Source organism: Pongo pygmaeus, chromosome 20 (genome assembly GCF_028885625.2).
Source record: "Pongo pygmaeus isolate AG05252 chromosome 20, NHGRI_mPonPyg2-v2.0_pri, whole genome shotgun sequence".
Classification (NCBI taxonomy): Eukaryota; Metazoa; Chordata; class Mammalia; order Primates; family Hominidae; genus Pongo; species Pongo pygmaeus.
The window spans coordinates 55,545,767-55,561,304 of record NC_072393.2 but is presented as its reverse complement, the minus strand read 5'-3'; the positions used below and the strand labels follow the sequence as shown (position 1 = coordinate 55,561,304).

The 15,538-nt window shown below is 56.0% G+C and overlaps 3 protein-coding genes across 6 annotated transcripts in view; 1 reads left to right on the top strand and 2 right to left on the bottom strand.

Moving 5' to 3' along the window:
- Positions 1-591: 591 nt before the first annotated feature.
- On the bottom strand, positions 592-4,154 carry GFY (golgi associated olfactory signaling regulator). The gene is made up of 4 exons (XM_054464983.2): positions 4,053-4,154; positions 1,933-3,136; positions 1,460-1,633; positions 592-960 (listed from the first exon to the last, which is right to left on the bottom strand). Exons 2-4 carry the CDS (start codon positions 3,113-3,115, stop codon positions 761-763), a joined length of 1,557 nt encoding a protein of 518 aa, XP_054320958.2. The 5' UTR covers positions 3,116-3,136; positions 4,053-4,154; the 3' UTR covers positions 592-760.
- PTH2 (parathyroid hormone 2) lies at positions 3,995-7,129 on the top strand. 3 transcript variants are annotated; one of them, XM_054464984.2, is made up of 3 exons: positions 3,995-4,105; positions 6,209-6,336; positions 6,906-7,129. In XM_054464984.2, exons 1-3 carry the CDS (start codon positions 4,016-4,018, stop codon positions 7,078-7,080), a joined length of 393 nt encoding a protein of 130 aa, XP_054320959.2. In that variant the 5' UTR covers positions 3,995-4,015; the 3' UTR covers positions 7,081-7,129. The 3 variants fall into 3 exon arrangements, with proteins under 3 accessions (XP_054320959.2, XP_054320960.2, XP_054320961.2); XM_054464985.2 differs by having other exon boundaries at positions 4,058-4,144; positions 6,906-7,122; XM_054464986.2 differs by lacking the exon at positions 3,995-4,105 and adding an exon at positions 5,697-6,109 and having other exon boundaries at positions 6,906-7,122.
- A 4,438-nt stretch (positions 7,130-11,567) lies between these two features.
- The window catches only part of KASH5 (KASH domain containing 5), a 29,699-nt gene continuing 25,728 nt past the window's right edge, over positions 11,568-15,538 (bottom strand). For both annotated transcript variants that reach the window (XM_054466394.2, XM_054466393.2), the window contains exons 17-20: positions 14,566-14,611; positions 12,484-12,548; positions 12,296-12,403; positions 11,568-12,193 (exon numbers count right to left, since the gene is read on the bottom strand). In XM_054466394.2, the coding sequence (XP_054322369.1) occupies positions 12,052-12,193; positions 12,296-12,403; positions 12,484-12,548; positions 14,566-14,611 (361 nt within the window). In that variant the 3' untranslated portion in view covers positions 11,568-12,051. The remainder of the gene's footprint in view (positions 12,194-12,295; positions 12,404-12,483; positions 12,549-14,565; positions 14,612-15,538) is intronic.

Below are 15,538 nucleotides of genomic sequence, written 5' to 3'. Positions count from 1 at the left end.
TCCTCCCTCAGACCCAGGAGTCCAGGACCCCAGCCCCTCCTCCCTCAGACACAGGAGCCCAGGCCCCCAGCCCCTCCTCCCTCAGACCCAGGAGTCCAGATCCCCAGCACTGCCTCCCCCAGACCCAGGGGTTCAGGCCCCCAGCCCCTCCTCCCTCAGACCCAGGAGTCCAGACCCCCAGCCCCTCCTCCCTCAGACCCAGGAATCCAGATCCCCAGCAACGCCTTCCCCAGACCCAGTCGTCCAGGCCCCCAGCCCCTCCTCCCTCAGACCCAGGAGTCCAGATCCCCAGCCCCTCCTCCCTCAGACCCAGGAGTCCAGATCCCCAGCCCCTCCTCCCTCAGACCCAGGAGTCCAGACCCCCAGCCCCTCCTCCCTCAGACCCAGGAGTCCAGAACCGCAGCCCCTCCTCCCTCAGACCCAGGAGTCCAGACCCCCAGCCCCTCCTCCCTCAGACCCAGGAGTCCAGAACCGCAGCCCCTCCTCCCTCAGACCCAGGGGTTCAGACCCCAGCCCCTCCTCCCTAAGTTTCAGCGGTCTCAGACTCCAGCTCCTCCCATCCCAGGGCTCAGGCCAGAGGAGGGGTCTAGCCATGGGAACATGATATTTATTCGGTCTCAGACCTTGTTCTCTGATCATAGCGTAAGCATCTCTGTATATTAGACCCTTTATCCGGGGGACTACTCTAGCTAAGCATGCCAGAAGCGCAGGGTTTTCCTTCACTGTGGGGATGTGCAGGTCCGGCAGAACTCGGAGGGTCTCACACGAAGTTGTTGGGGAGCGTGGCGGGGGACAGGGCCTCCAGACGCTGCGGGCGACCCCCGCGGGGCGGCGGGGGCAGCTTTGGTGGCAGCGGAGGTGTGGGCGGGGGCTGCTTGGTGGCGATGTGGGAAGGGACCCAGGTATCCGGCGCATAAAAGTAGAGGTCGTAGGGGTCTTTCGGGGCGTCCAAATGCAGAACTGTGGGAGCAAAGGGGCGTGGTCATCTCTCGGCTGACCCTCCAGGCCCCCTTCCAGGTCATCTCCAGGGCCCCTTTTGTGCGGCTGACAAATCAGGAGGCCGGAGAGAGGATTCCGATTCTGCATTTGAACTGAGTTTTCAATAAAAAGGGTGGGGGCCGCTGCAGAAACCAGGAGGCGTGGTGTCCGAGCAGCAGCGGCGGGGCCTGCAGTGGAGGGCGGGAACTGCAGGGCTCCGGGCCGCGTACCTGCAGGGGCAGGGGCGGGGCTGGCGGGGACAGCGGCTCTGGGCCTGAAGCCTTTTCCAACAGCATTGGGAGCGGCACTGGACTCTTGGGTGAAATTGCAGACATTTAGGGGGCTGGACGTGGCCATGGAAGAGCCAGGGCTTTCATTGACCTTGGGTGGGGGACCTGTGCTTTTTTGGCTGGGCGCCCTAAGGTGCCGGGAGAGATCGGGTTATGGAAAAGTGCAGGCCTTCAAGGGGCAGGGCGCTCACCTGGTTCATCTCCGTCGTCCGGAAGCCGGTGATGTGCGAAGGGCCGCTGTCGAGCTGCCCGGCGGTAGAGACACCACAGCAGCACAAAGATGCCGATCAGCAGCGCGGTCCCCGCGAAGAACAGGCAGGGGGCCCCGCCTGCTGCGCCACGTGGTCGCCCCACCAGAGTCACGCCTGAAGAGGGATACCAGCAATCTAAGCTCCTAACCCCCTCCTCTCTCAGACCCAGGGGTCCAAGCTCCTAGCCCCTCCTGCGTCAGATCCAGGAATTCCTGTTCCCAAACCCTTCTCCCTCAGACCCAGGAGTGCAGGCCCCTAGCCCCTCCTCCCTCGGACCCAGGAGTCCAGGCCCGCAGCCCCTCCTCCCTCGGACCCAGGAGTCCAGGCCCCCAGCCCCTCCTCCCTCAGACTCAGGAGTCCAGGCCCCCAGCCCCTCCTCCCTCAGACTCAGGAGTCTGGCTCCTGCCCCTCACCTGTCTCCTTCATTCGCTCCACCACGATGATGGTGTTGACTCCCTCACCTCGGCTGTGCCTCTGGGGTGCCGGCAGAGTGGCAGGGGCCAACTGACTGGGGCGCCCTGGAAGAGCAGGGGGACCTGCAATCCGGGCTGAGGGAGGAGGGGCGTTGGACTCCTTAGGGCCAGAGTTCTGGGGGGCCTTCAGCTCAACCGTTCTTGGAAAATCTGAAGTGGACAATTTTGGGGAGTCGGGCTGGATGGCTGCAGGGGTTTCTGGTTTGGGATTCAGGGACAGCTCATTTAGAGCAGTGGCGTCATCCTTGAAGGGCGCAGGTGTTTCTGGGTAAAGACTAGTGGAGATTTGAGGGTCAGAGGTCCTGGGCACATTTGTTGCATTTTGGTAGTAGGTTGTGGGGAATTCTGTTTGGGAAATTTCGGTGGGGCTGGGATTGTGGATCACATGGGATTCTGGGTGGGGGGTTTTAGAAGGGTCAGGATGGAGAGCTTGGAGAAATTCAGAGTTTGGGGTCTCAGTGGAGTTGAGGTGGTGGGTTTCTGGGGATTTGGGGTCAGGGGTCTTGGTAGGGTTAGTGTTTGAGGTCTCAGGGAGTTCTACCTGTGAGGTTTCAGTGGCATTAAGCTGGGGAATCTCTGGGGATTCTTGGGGTATAGTTTGCATAAGGCCAGTGTTTGGGGTCTCAGGAAATTCTGGGCGTGAAGTTTTGGAGAAGTTAGATTTGGGAGTCTCAGGGGATCCTGGGTATGGCATTTCAGTTGGGCCAGGTGTGGGGGTCTCAGAAGACGCTGGGTGTGTCATTTTGGAGAGGTTACTTTTGGGGATGTCCAGGGATTCTGATATTGAGGTTGTGAGTGAGTCAGCTTTGGGGGTCTCAGGAGACTCTGGGTGCGGGGTTTCTCGGAGGTCAGGGTTGGGGGTCTCAGTGAAGTCAAGTGGGAAGGTTGCCAGGGAAACCGTATGAGGTGGTTTGGAAGGCTCAGGGTAAGGAGTCCCAGGAAATTCTGGGTTAAGGCGATCTCGTGTGGAATTTTCAGAAGCTCCCTTCAGAGGGGAGGTCTCAGAGGGGTGGGCCATGTCCGGAAAGCCAGAGCCCAAAGGCAGAGGGGTTGAGGGAGCGGCGTTGGACCTCAGGCCGGCGAGGAGGAAGACGAGGAAGAGGATCCGGCTGAATGATTTCATAGCTCTCGGAGATACCTATAGCTGCGGGAGGAGCGGGAAGGAAGGGGTTAAGGCCGAAGTCTCCCAGGAGCCCCGCCCACTCCCAGAGGCCACGCCCACTGGACCACAGGTGGACCACGTCCGGGGCCCAGCTTGGCGTTAGGGATGGGAGGAGAACCCAATCGCAAGTCCCTTGGAGGCTTGTGGGGCGATGGCCGAGGTAGCCAAGGGAGACTGAGGCGCGGGGCTTCTTGGGAGTCGTAGTTAATTTCCTTATCTGTTTCACCGAGTGGTCCTAGAAAAATTGGGAAAGAACGACACTTCTCCAGGCCCCCAGATCTCCTCGACTTCGACTTTGGAGAGTGTCAGGCCTTCGAGGGGACACGGGATCTCCTTCCTCTCCGAGGTCCCCCGGGACACCTTGACTCAACAGTTGTTTACACTACAGGAGGCTCCTAACGGCTGAGGGCTGGGCTCATGGATTTGAGGGAGGAGGGAGACGTTTGGGCTCTAGGTTAAGAAGGTTACTGGGGGTTCAGACTCCTGGGTCTTGCAGGGTGAGGGGGCTGAGGTTCCTGGCTCCTGGTTCTTTAGGGAGGAGAAGGCTGGAAGTTCAGATGCCTAGAATTTTGAGGGAGCAAGGTTTGGGGGCTGAATTGCAGGGGTGAAAGGAGATAAGAGGCCTTGAGCTCTTGGTTCTTGAGTTAGAAAGGAATTGGGAGCTCTGAGTCCTCCAGAAATAGGGTCTGGGGTCTGGGCTCTGCAGAGTGGAGGGGTAGGGACTTGAAGAAGAGAGCTTTGGGGCAGGACTCTCAAGTCTGTTATTGAAGATGGAGCTAGGATTTCAGCATCTCCGGGGCTAGTCACGGCAGAGAAACATAGGTCTGTGGTCAGGTGGAGGTGGAGGCGGCCGACCCATCGATGGGACAGGCTTCCTTGAGGTCCCGGGGTCTCTTACCTGCTCTGGTGTCCAAGGTAACAGCAGATGAGCAGAGCTGGATGCAGAGAACGGTGAATGTTGCAGAATGGATCTGGGCAGGGCAGTGGGAGGTAAGGTCTCAGGGGCACAGAGGTGATGCAACTGACCCCCTCCCAGGGGATCCTGGGAGCCTAGCGACAGACTTAGACTCTTAAAGGGACAGAAGTAAAGGACATTGTCTCTGGGGTGGGGAAGGGAGTTAGAGACTGGAATGATCTAGTGGAGATGTGGCCCAAACTATTTTTTTTGAAACCAGGGGTCCTGGCCCTCTACCCTCTCCTACCTGAAAACCCAGGGATCTAGTTCCCTGGTACCTTCCTGTTTCAAGCCCCCTAACTTGTATCCCCCAGCTCCCTGCCCCCAGACTCAGAACTCCAGTCCTCTAGCTCCTTCCTTCCTCAGATTCAAGAATCCAAGTCCCCAGCCTCCTCCTCCTCCAGAACATAGGAATCTGGGTCCCTGTCCCATCCACTCTTAGACTCAGGAGTCCAAGCTTCTGCCACCACCTTCCTAGGAAACTAGGAGCACAAGTTCCCACATCCCAAATTGCTACTGCTCTGTAGGACTTCCAAGTTTTGCCCATCTTCTCCTCACTGTGTATAGAGGCCCCTCTTTTTTAATTTTTTTTTTTTTTTTTTTTTTTTTGAGATAGAATCTCACTCTGTTGCCCAGGCTGGAGTGCAGCAGTGCGATCTCGGCTCACTGCAACCTCCGCCTCCCGGGTTCAAGCGATTTTCCTGCCTCAGCCTCCCAAGTAGCTGGGATTACACCACACCTAATTTATGTATTTTTGTAGAGAAGGAGTTTCGCCACGTTGGCCAGGCTGGTCTCGAACTCCTGACCTCAAGTGATCCACCCGCCTCGGCCTTCCAAAGTGCGGGGATTACAGGCATTAGCCACAGCACCCGACTGAGGCCCCTCTTAAGCGTCAGTGTGGACTGGGTGTGCTGGCTCACGTCTGCAATCCCAACACTCTGGGAGGCCAAGAAGGGCAGATCACAAGGTCAGGAGTTCAAGACCAGCCTGGCCAACAGTTTGGCAAAACCCTATTTCTACTAAAAATACAAAAATTAGCTGGGCGTGATGGTGGGCACCTGTAATTCCAGCTACTCGGGAGGCTGAGGCAGGACAATGGCTTGAACCTGGGAGGTGGAGGTTGCAGTGAGCCGAGATAGTGCCATTGCACTCCAGCCTGGGCAACAAGAGCAAGACTCCATCTCAAACAGAGAAACACACACACAAAAAAGAGTCAGTGTGAGGAGGACTGGGCTTTAATCTTCACAGCACCCCCAAACTCCTCCCAGATAAGGGCTTAGACACATCCTCAGGGCAGCTCAGGAGCGCTGTCTGTTTTCCCCTCTTCTCACTCTCTCTGAGGTTTTTCTGATGTGGTCTGTCACTTTTCCTGTCCTCACACCCCTGCCACACGTACTCTTTACCATTTCTTGCCTTTTCCCCCCTCCCTATCTCGCCCTCGATCTTTCTGGGCCTCTCCCTGCTGTATTTATCTCTGGGCAGCTCCGTCCAGACCAGGACGTCCTTCCATTTCCGTCTGTCTTTCTGAGAGCCCTTTCTTTCTCTCCTCCATCTCCATCTGACTGTTCGTTTCCATCTCCTTCCCTCTCTTTTCTTGTTTTCTTCCTTTTCCTTTCTTTTTCTGTCGTCCCCTTTCTTTCTATTTCTTCCTCGGCCACTCTGTCTTTGTCCTTCTCTTTGTGTCTCTGTTCCTCTGACGGTCCTTCCGCCAGTCTCTATTTTTAGCCCTCTGACACACCCCCTGTGTCCACCTCTCTGTCTGTCTGTCTCTCCCCCTCCCTCGTCTCAGGTCCAGCTTCTGGTCCCAATTAGTTGGTGGCGGCCAAGGCAGCGGCAGGTCCCCCACCCCCGGCTCCTCATTACCGCTGGCGGCTCCTAATGAGCCTGGGGAGGGGGTGACCCCGCGCCCCCGGCCCCCCGGCCTGCGTCACTGCCCGGTGCGGGGGCTGCGGAGGCGATATAAGGGGGCTGCCAGCATCGCTGCCTCAGCCCACTGCACGGTAGGGGACCATGCGGGAAGCTGGGGGTGGATGCATGGTGAGGCCCGGGATTCTGGGCCGGGATGCAGCCCCACTGAGCCCCTTTCTGGTTCTCCACAGGTGATGGAGACCCGCCAGGTGTCCAGGAGCCCTCGGGTTCGGCTGCTCCTGCTGCTGCTGCTGCTGGTGGTGCCCTGGGGCGTCCGCACTGCCTCGGGAGTCGCCCTGCCCCCGGTCGGGGTCCTCAGGTAGGTGCCAGGCCCAGAACTCCCAGGGAGGGGTGGGAACTTGGAGAAGTGGGAAGAGAACCAAAGAGAAAGGGGACGGAAGACCCAGAAAGCGGGACAGAAGCCCAAAGAGAGGGCGACCGAGACCCAGCGAGAAGACAGAGACTAGGGGTGGGGGAAGGAGGGAGGAGGGTTTGGTGGTAGTGGTGGTGCGGGAAATGGACAGAAAATCAGCAAGGGAAAGAGACACAGAAAGATAGATCCCGAGAAAGGCGTGGAGAGGCTCGAAAGGAGTCGTTGCAGAAACGGATTCATTCTTTGAGCAACGTTTATTGGGTTCTTGGTGTGCGCCTGGCCATGCGCTGAGCGCTGTGGGCGGACAAGTGCATCAGACTCGGTCTCAGAACCTGGGGAGTTTCGAACCTGGTGAGCAGAGAGACAGAGACCCACACAGAGAACGAGAGAGACAGGGGGAGCCGGACCGAGCCACTCCACGGACTGGGCAGTAACAGGGCTTCGAGTTAGACCGCGGGGAGGACAGGCGGAGGCAAGAGCCGGTCTGGACGCGCGGTCACCGCGTCTCTCCACAGCCTCCGCCCCCCAGGACGGGCCTGGGCGGATCCCGCCACCCCCCGGCCGCGGAGGAGCCTGGCGCTGGCGGACGACGCGGCCTTCCGGGAGCGCGCGCGGTTGCTGGCCGCCCTCGAGCGCCGCCACTGGCTGAACTCGTACATGCACAAGCTGCTGGTGTTGGATGCGCCCTGAGCGCGCTGCCCGTCCCCATCTTAATAAAGACCATGCCCTGCGCTCCGGACTGCGCCTCGTTCCTGCGCCTCGTTCCTGCGCGACCTGCGTGTGCGTTGGGCTGGGGGCGCGGGGCTCGAAATGGGGGGTAGAAAAGAGACAGGACTCTGTGTCGGCCACTCTGGCATCTCTCCCCTCAGTCCCCACTCTATTTTCTTTCCTCAGTTCCGTTTCTCTGCCTGTCTTTGTCCGGGAAGCTGGCTTCTTTCTTATTTCTGGATCTCTGCTTCCCTATCGCCCCCCACCCCCTCTCTGTCCCCTCCTTTCATTCTGGGCCCCTGTCCCTCCCTACCCCCGTCTCTGTCCCCTTCTCTCTGGTTCTCTGTAATCTCCAAGGTCTCTGTCCTCCTCCGTCTCTGTCCCCTTCTCTGGGTCTCTTTCCTCTCTGGGTATGTGTCCCCGTCTCCCAGGGTCCTTGTGGTTATCTCCCCTTTCACCCTTTTGGCTTTCTGGTCTTCTGGGAATCTCTGCCTCCTCTCTCTATTCTCCTTCTGCCTCTGAAACTCTTCCTTCCCTTCTCCATCACTTTCTTTTTTCCTTTTTCCTCTGCCTGACTCCTTCATATCGTCCTTTTCTTTCCTCCGTTAGGTTTCTATCTGTCTCTCCACCAGCTCTCATCTTTGAATTTCGCTGTTCCTCCCTCCCATCACTTCCAGACTTCTCCCCAGGCACAGTGGAAAGATCGCGGGCTCTGGTGTGAGGCAGCCCTAGCATCCAAACCCAGGGTCCTCCAAATCTAGCTGCGTAGTACTGAGAAAGCCTTCTTGACGTCAGTCTCTGTGTCTCCTTTTCTTCATCTGTTACGAGGATCCAATAAGATAGACTTCATAAGACTTCAGCACAGCCCCCGTTACTTAGCAAAACGCTTTTATTTGAAAAGGGTTTCCTCCTCTCACAGCAGCCTCCAGCAATTTTTTTCAGGGTTTTCTGACTTCAGGCCTCCTTCTCGGGAGACCTTCGGGGCTCCAGGCTGGGGCACGAGAAGAGAAAGGAGCAGGCGTCAGGCTCCAAAAAGGACAGGGAAAGGGCGGGAAGATACCTGGGCTGCAGGTGAAGCGAGAAAAGAGCCAATCAAAATCTGTCTCTCTCCCCGGAGGTCCAGCCTGCCCTTCAGCTCCGCCCCTCAATGGTAACCATGGCAACCCGGTGGTCCGCAGAGTGCTAGATCGCCTCGCCTGGGGCGCCGTTCGTGCGGACCGCGCTCTCATTGGTTTAAAGAAGAGGGTGGAGCTGGCCGCGTCTGCTGCGCGGGAAGCGGGGCCGCAGCGTGTGGTTGGCAAGGCCTCCCAAAATTTGCATTTTCGGGAGGCGGACCGAGCCCTAATTGGCCCTTGGACTGTGGGGGCGGGACTGTTTCTCTGTTATTCCGAATAACAAAGGAAAGACTGCATTCCTCAAAACTATCTGGAGTTGGCCTAATTTTACAAATAAGACTGAAAGTCAGGAGGAATTTTCTTAAGTTGTTAGAGCTACTAAGCGACAAAAGAATAACTGGAATCCAGGTATGTGCAATTTCAAAAGTCTAGACTTTTCCGCTACTCTCATGAAGAAATGGAATTAAAATGTTAATGAGCAGTATTATATAGCAGCACTCTTCTAAGTGCTGTGCTTGTATTAGCTCTTTTTACCTCACAACGACCCTATGAAGAGCCTCCTCCTGTTTCCCCGAGGGCCTGGTAGCTGGGTACTGACCTGGTCTCTTCCTATACTCTGTTTTCTCCCCGATCCGTTTCCGAACATTTGAGGTTTTTGCTCAAAATGGTGTCTGGAGCCTCCTCCCTCCCCACTCTACTCTCAAGCAAATTCAGCAGTCCCCACAGCTTCTGCCACCACCCACAGCTGACAACACCCAGACCCCCTTCTCCAGCCTGGGAGCTCAGGGCTCAGGACTCCAGCCCCTAAATGAACTGAGTCTTTCTCTGAACTCACTCCTTATCACGGGTTCCCTATCTTGGGAATGGCTCCACTGTCTACTAGTCACTGGGCCAGGTCCCAGGGGTTGTCCTTGTCCTGCCCCTTTCGCCATCCTTCACAGCTTGTCAGTCTCCAGCCCGGTCCCTCCCACCCTGCCCTGGATATGCTCTTCCCTCCTCTCCACCCACATGCCCTGCCTCAGGCCTCATTCTCTCCAACCTGGACCACAGCCCCAGACTCCTCCCCACCTGCTGGCCTCCATTCTCATCCCCTTCATTCATTCATCTCCTCCACAGGCCCTGTATGCTCTTCTTCCCACCCAGAGTTCTGCCTTCCCTTGCTCACAACCCTTTTACGGGCACTGGGGAATAAAATTCAAGCTGGTGTTCAAATCCCTTCATGGGCTCTTGCCTACCTCTCTTATTTCCCACCACTCTGTAGCCTTCAATCCCTCCCAGGCTCCAAATCTTTAAAAAAAAATTTTTTTTTTTTTAAATCCAGCAACAGGATGCCGCCCATGGCTCTCCACACACACTGGTCTCTTTCCCACCTGTATGACACCCTCCCTGGGCCCCTGCCGACTGTAACCCAAACCTTACCCATCTTTCAAGACTAAACACAAATGTCACTTGTCTGGAAAGAATTCTGTAACCTCCAAGCCGAATCAGTGGCCTTTTCTGGGCTCTCGCAGGACCTGCAGCTACCTCCATCAGTCTTTAAATAGGTCCAGTTCTGTCCCTCCCTTGCTCAAAACTCTCCAAGGAAGCATGTGGGGTGCTGAAACTGTCTACTATCTTGACCTGGGCTGTGATTTTCATGGGTATATATGTACACAAAAGTTTATCCAGCTTATACTTCAGATTTGTCTGCCTATCTGTATGTAAGCTGCACCTCAGTTAAAATGTAAAAAACCAAAGACAAACAAGCAATAAAACCTCCCAAAGCCCCATCATTCTCAGGAGAAAATCAAAGCTCTTCAGCTTGATGTTGGAGGTCCTGCTTTCCTCTACAGCTTCATCTTCTAAGGTCTAGCTGTTGGAAAGAGAGGATGAACAAATATTTGTTGAATGAATAAATGGCACCCTGGTGCTTTTCCTGTTTGCCATTTGCACTCTAGCGGACATCTCTGGTGTGTGCCTGGTCCACATCCCTGTCCTCCTTTTTCTGTAGAGAGTTGCTGCTGCCTTTGACAGCTGTGACTGGAGGGTCTGGTGGGGCTGCCAATCTCGTGATCCTTCTCCTTGGCCACAGGGATGGGCATGGGCCCCGCACACTGCCTGTCATAGCAGCCCAACCCCCTGGGAGCTGGGGAAGGGAACCCTCCTTTGACTCTCCTGGTTGAAGGTGGGGCCCTGTCTCCTTCCTATCTTGGGATTTTCCCAGGCAAGGAAGGATGTTCAACTCATAGGCTGCTACAAACAGCAGATAGCCACCGTGTGAGTTCATTTGCTGAACTGGACTCAGACTGAGTTTGGATCCCAACTCTCATAATTTTTAGCTGTGACACCTAGGTCAAGTCATTTAACTTCTCTGTGCTTCAGTGTCTTCATTTGTAAAGCAATAATAGCACCATCTACTTCCTAGTGTTGAGGTGCAGATTAAATACGTATCTCAAAGTGCCTAGCTCAGCGCCCTCTCACCCTGGGGCCAGCCATCCTGGGTGTCCACTCTTGTTATTTACAGGGAGCGTTGGAGCCATGGTGTAAGGATCTTGCCGGCGGTGCTATGAGGCAGGCAAAGCTTGGGGCATTCCCTGCACAATGCCATGGACCACATGCCACACAGAGTGGATGCCCAATCATGTATTTTTTTTGGGAGTAGGGTAGGCTTCTCAGACTCCATCTGCTTCCCTTTCCTGTCCTCAGCTTTACTCCAGCTGGGAAGGGGCTTGCAGCATAATGATGCATCAGAGCTGCACCATGCAGATGGTCCATGTGAATAAGAGGGAGGGGTTGGGGTCTCGCATGTGTTTTTTTCTTAATTTTTTTTTTTTTTTTTTTTAAAGACACAGTCTCACTCTGTCTCCCAGGCTGGAGTGCAGTGGCACAATCTCCACTCACTGCAACCTCCGCCTCCCGGGTTCAAGTGATTCCGCGCCCGGCCCAAGAAGATTGTTCTTTATTGACTTAGGATGCAGTTAGGACTGGATCAACCTAGGCTGCTACCCATGGAGGGGTGGCAGGACAGAGTCAGGATCCTGTTGGGGGAGGGCAAGGCAGAGCTGTAGAGAAGGTAGGAAGGAGAAAGAAATCAAGGAGAAGAGGTATCCTGGAGCCCTTCGAAGCAGCTTGGCGATGCATGCAAAGGCCATGCAGCAGCTGCACACTGGTGGTGGTGTGTAGGTGACTCCCAAAGCGTTTGTTAGGTCCATGCCCTGCAGTGTTTTTCAGTGTGAATGAGGTGTGTGGCAAGGCACTTTCAAGGTACCCAGTACCCGCAGAGGTACTTGACCTCCCAGGTCTCCCAGCCTCCCTTACAGTTAAGGGTGGTCACATCAAACAGTCTGGCTAGTGAAACAAACACAAGTCTGCTGGTGGCTCTGGGCAGGCAACTGCTTCTCTTTTATTATGAATATGATTTGAATCTACCCACTGCACACTGAGGCTACTGCCTCTCTTTATAAAAAGGAAGGAAGAAGTTTCCGTCTCCCGCAGATGTGATGTAGGAAGCTACAACTGCCAACTCCTGAGCATGAGGGAGGGGACAGGAGAATCACTGAGGCCCTGGCCCCAAGGCAACTGAGACTTAGCTGTGTGCCCACAGCTGCCCTCGTCAGGCTTGTTTTGTGAGGGAATAATCCTTAGTGCTTAATCCATTACTGGGGGAGTTTTGCTATTGTTAAGAAATGTCAACATTAAAAAACTAGGAGACTTCACATAAAAATACAGGGATGTGGATCCCTTGTACTCTATCTGGGGTAAGCCTGCGCAACACTGGACTAACTATGGGGATCCCAGTGGAGAGAGTGCCAGGGGATTTATTGAGCTAGACACTGCTCTGAGGGGCAAGTAGAGCCTCTCACACTGGAGGGGGCTGGAGGTAGCAGAGCTGGAGGTGGGGCCAGGTGGGAGGTGGGGACGGGCCAAGCAGCAGGACAGAGAGCAGCAGCAGCAGCAGCAGGCCCAGGACAGGAGCTGGGATCAGTGGATGTCGAGTGACCCTGGTGGGGAGGTGGGAGAGCATTTAGGGCACGGTCCAGGCAGCCCCTGCTCTTCCCAAGGCCAGACCACCTCCTTCCTTCTGGAGACGCCTGGGGGCACACCTGAGCCGCTGTGAGGGCAGGCAGAGCTGGCCCCAGGCCCTCCTCCTGACTGGGACCAGCTTTTTCATCACAGGCACCAGGGCTTGCTGGAGTTCCCGCTGCGCAGGCCTGCTGGGGGAAAGAAGGGACTCACCACTGGGTTTTTTCTTGCCCCCAGTGTCCCTCCCGGACCCTGTGGGTCCTATTACCTCTCTGGAGGGCTTTCTGGGATGTCTCCAGGGCGAGGGTCTCCTAGAGGGATAGGGAGATCAGCCTGGGAGGACAAAAGAGATGCATTGGAGGCACCGGGTTCTGGACTGAGCGGTACTCAGGTCAGCCCACTGGACACAAGTGGCCACATAGAAAGTGGTGGAGCTCAGGAGCTAAGTGAGTGAGCTTCTGCTGCCAGGTCAGGTTCCCGTTTCTGCCAGCTTCTGGCTGAGGGTCCTTGGCATGTCACCACACCTCTCTGTGCCGCTCTTCCCCATCTGCTGGCCAGGGATGTCCCCACCTCGTAGGGTTAACATGGAGACTAAATGAGTGAATGTAGGAAAAAAAAAGGCAGGGGCAATACCTTGACAGCACCTGGTACATAGTGAGTGCTCAATGTCTGTGTGAGCTATTCAATATCATCACCTCTGTTTTCCATTGGATTCTGGAAGTATCTAAGCTCTCTGAGGGCAGAGACCACATCTTCTACAGGTGCCCACCCCTGTGCTGGGCCTCATGAAGAATCCTGTCTTCCTGCCTATGCCAGAATCGGCAGGTGCTTTACTAATTAAAAACATGCCATTATAGGCCGGGCGCCGTGGCTCATGCCTGTAATCTCAGCACTTTGGGAGGCTGAGGCGGGCAGATCACAAGGTCAGGATATGGAGACCATCCTGGCCAACATGGCGAAACTCCGTCTCTACTAAAAATACAAAAATTAGCCGGGCATGGTGGCACGTGTCTGTAGTCCCAGCTACTCGGGAGGCTGAGGCAGGAGAATGGCGTGAACCTGGGAGGCGGAGCTTGCAGTGAGCCGAGATCGCGCCACTGCACTCCAGCCTGGCGACAGAGCAAGACTCCATCTCAAAACAAAAACCAAAAACAAAACACCATGCCATTATAAATGGCATAATTACAAATTTATTTTTCTAATTGCTCATGGTTGCTATACTGAAATATGATTTTTTATTTTGACCTTTCACCCAGCAACCACGCTAAATTCACTGATTAATTCCAACACTTCATCTGAAGATTCAAAGACCAAAGCCCCAGCTGTTCCTCTAGGGCCAGGCCCCACCCACTGCACCGCCTCATCCCCCATGTCTCCCTGGAAGGGCCTCCCCTCTATGGGTCTCTGGCCTTCCTACCCCCACACACCTTTTTAACACAGATGAGGATGATGAATGACAATGATAATGGCAGTAAATAAAAAAAGAACACCAATCACAATCAGTATCTTCACCTCTACCACCTGCTGTGCCAGGCAGGGACCCAGGCCCTTTATGACATAGTCCTTAACCCTCCTTCCCACCCTGGGAGCAAGGAAGACATTATCCCCATGTGAGCTGTGAGGAAGCTGAGGTGGAGCCCCAGTCTCGCAAGGGAGTGTGGTATGTCGAGGAGGTGGGCTTCGGGGCCAGGGTGCTGGGAGCTGAGTGTCCTGGAGGCAGCCATCTTGGCTGGTTTGGACCCTGAAGAGCCCCAGGGGCCCTGACAGTGCCTGACCCACAACAGGCAGACTCCAGCCCAGCTCCTGCATTCCTCAGCTCACAACTGAGGGCTCCTCACCTCTCCTTACCAAGTTTCTTTCCCTGTCCTTGCCTGAGAATGGAAATCTTAACCTCCACCGGGCACTGGGCTCTGAGGAGCAGAGGAACTGGCCTGTGTGGCTGCAGGCAGGGGGGCTGCGGGCACTGTGCCCCCAGGGAGTTCTGAGGCTGGCTGGGGAGGGCCGGCCCAACCTCTCCTGAGTGTGGGCGCATGTGCGTGTGCATTTATGCAATCCGGGGGTGTAGCCACGTCTATGAGGCCTGCGGTGTGGTGGCTGCAGCCCTGTGTGTGGGGCTGGGAGGGTCCCCCGGGAGCAGCCTGGCCGCCCACTAGCCTCCAGGCCTCCCCCCACCTCACCATCGCTCTCATTAGCTACAGCAAGGGCCTTGTTATCTCTTGGCCAAACGATTTTTCTCTCTGCTCCTGAGGAGTTGGGGTGTGAGGCTGGGGCTTGGGAAGAGTTGAAACGACTCAGCCTCTGCGGGCTTGGAGTGGATGGGGACTGGGGAGGGGTGCTGGGAACTGCCTACCATGACCTGGCTCTCTGCATCCTCCTCTTCCTCTCTTCTGGTCAACCTGAGGGCCAACAAAGTCACTGCTGGCTTTGTCCTCTTCTCTCTGGTTCCCTTTGCCTACTATGGGCTGGGAGAGAAGCCTTGGAGCAGGGGGTCTTAGCACAGGCCAGGCAGCATGGATGGGCCTGGGGGAGGCTAGGGGGCATGGATGGGCCTGGGGGAGGCCAGGCGGCATGGATGGGCTTGGGGGAGGCCAGGCGGCATGGATGGGCCTGGGGGGTGTCCTGCATATGTATTTTTCACATGAATTTTCACCAAATTACCCAAAGGGTCTGTGAACCACTAAAAGAATAAGGGGGCCTCTTCATCTCAGATTGGTTTTCTCAGTCACTACTTCCCCAGCAGATCCCCCAGCTGGGAACTGAGGCTTCCGGCTCTCTCACCCTCCAAAATACCAGAGATTCAGGCCTCTGTAAGACCCCAGAGCACGTGTCGAAACCCCCTTCCTGTCTAGTGGGTTGAGCCATTTTTCAATGACTGTCACTGGGTGCTCTCTGAGGACCGGGACTCCAACTCAGACCTCCCAGCCCACAGAACTCAACTGTTGGAGTTCCTCCCCATGCCAAATCCTCTTAGGTGCAAGCCCCTCTTCCAGGAGGACTCGAAGAGCCCTGAGGGGTTAGCATGCTACTCATTCACTCACTCATTCCCATCTTCCAGGAGCAGACCCTGGGCCTGCAGGCCAGGAGATGAGACCTGGCCCTTCCCTCAGCGAGTCTCGGTCTAGGAGGAGATCTGGCTCCTGACCCTGCCTCGGGGGGAGGCTCCTAGGGAGGCCCCTCCTAGGGTCACAGCCATCTGAGTCCCTGAAATGCTGCTTTGGGGACTCAGGCCTCAAGCTGCCCAGCCTGAATACCCCTTAGAGACCCAGCCATCCACACCACCAGCCACTGCCTTCATTGGGGACCAGAGATCCAGCCCTGCAGTT

What these genes read in the sequence shown, in the direction of transcription:
- GFY (XM_054464983.2), bottom strand. Translation starts at nt 3,115, where the DNA reads ATGAAATCATTCAGCCGGATCCTCTTCCTCGTCTTCCTCCTCGCCGGC. An exon ending in GGAGCGAATGAAGGAGACAG is followed by an intron (nt 1,634 to 1,932) that starts GTGAGGGGCAGG and finishes ATCCCTCTTCAG; the next exon opens with GCGTGACTCTGGTGGGGCGA. An exon ending in GGACGACGGAGATGAACCAG is followed by an intron (nt 961 to 1,459) that starts GTGAGCGCCCTG and finishes TTGCTCCCACAG; the next exon opens with TTCTGCATTTGGACGCCCCG.
- PTH2 (XM_054464984.2), top strand. Translation starts at nt 4,016, where the DNA reads ATGGGACAGGCTTCCTTGAGGTCCCGGGGTCTCTTACCTGCTCTGGTG. An exon ending in AGAGCTGGATGCAGAGAACG is followed by an intron (nt 4,106 to 6,208) that starts GTGAATGTTGCA and finishes GGTTCTCCACAG; the next exon opens with GTGATGGAGACCCGCCAGGT. An exon ending in CCCCCGGTCGGGGTCCTCAG is followed by an intron (nt 6,337 to 6,905) that starts GTAGGTGCCAGG and finishes GTCTCTCCACAG; the next exon opens with CCTCCGCCCCCCAGGACGGG.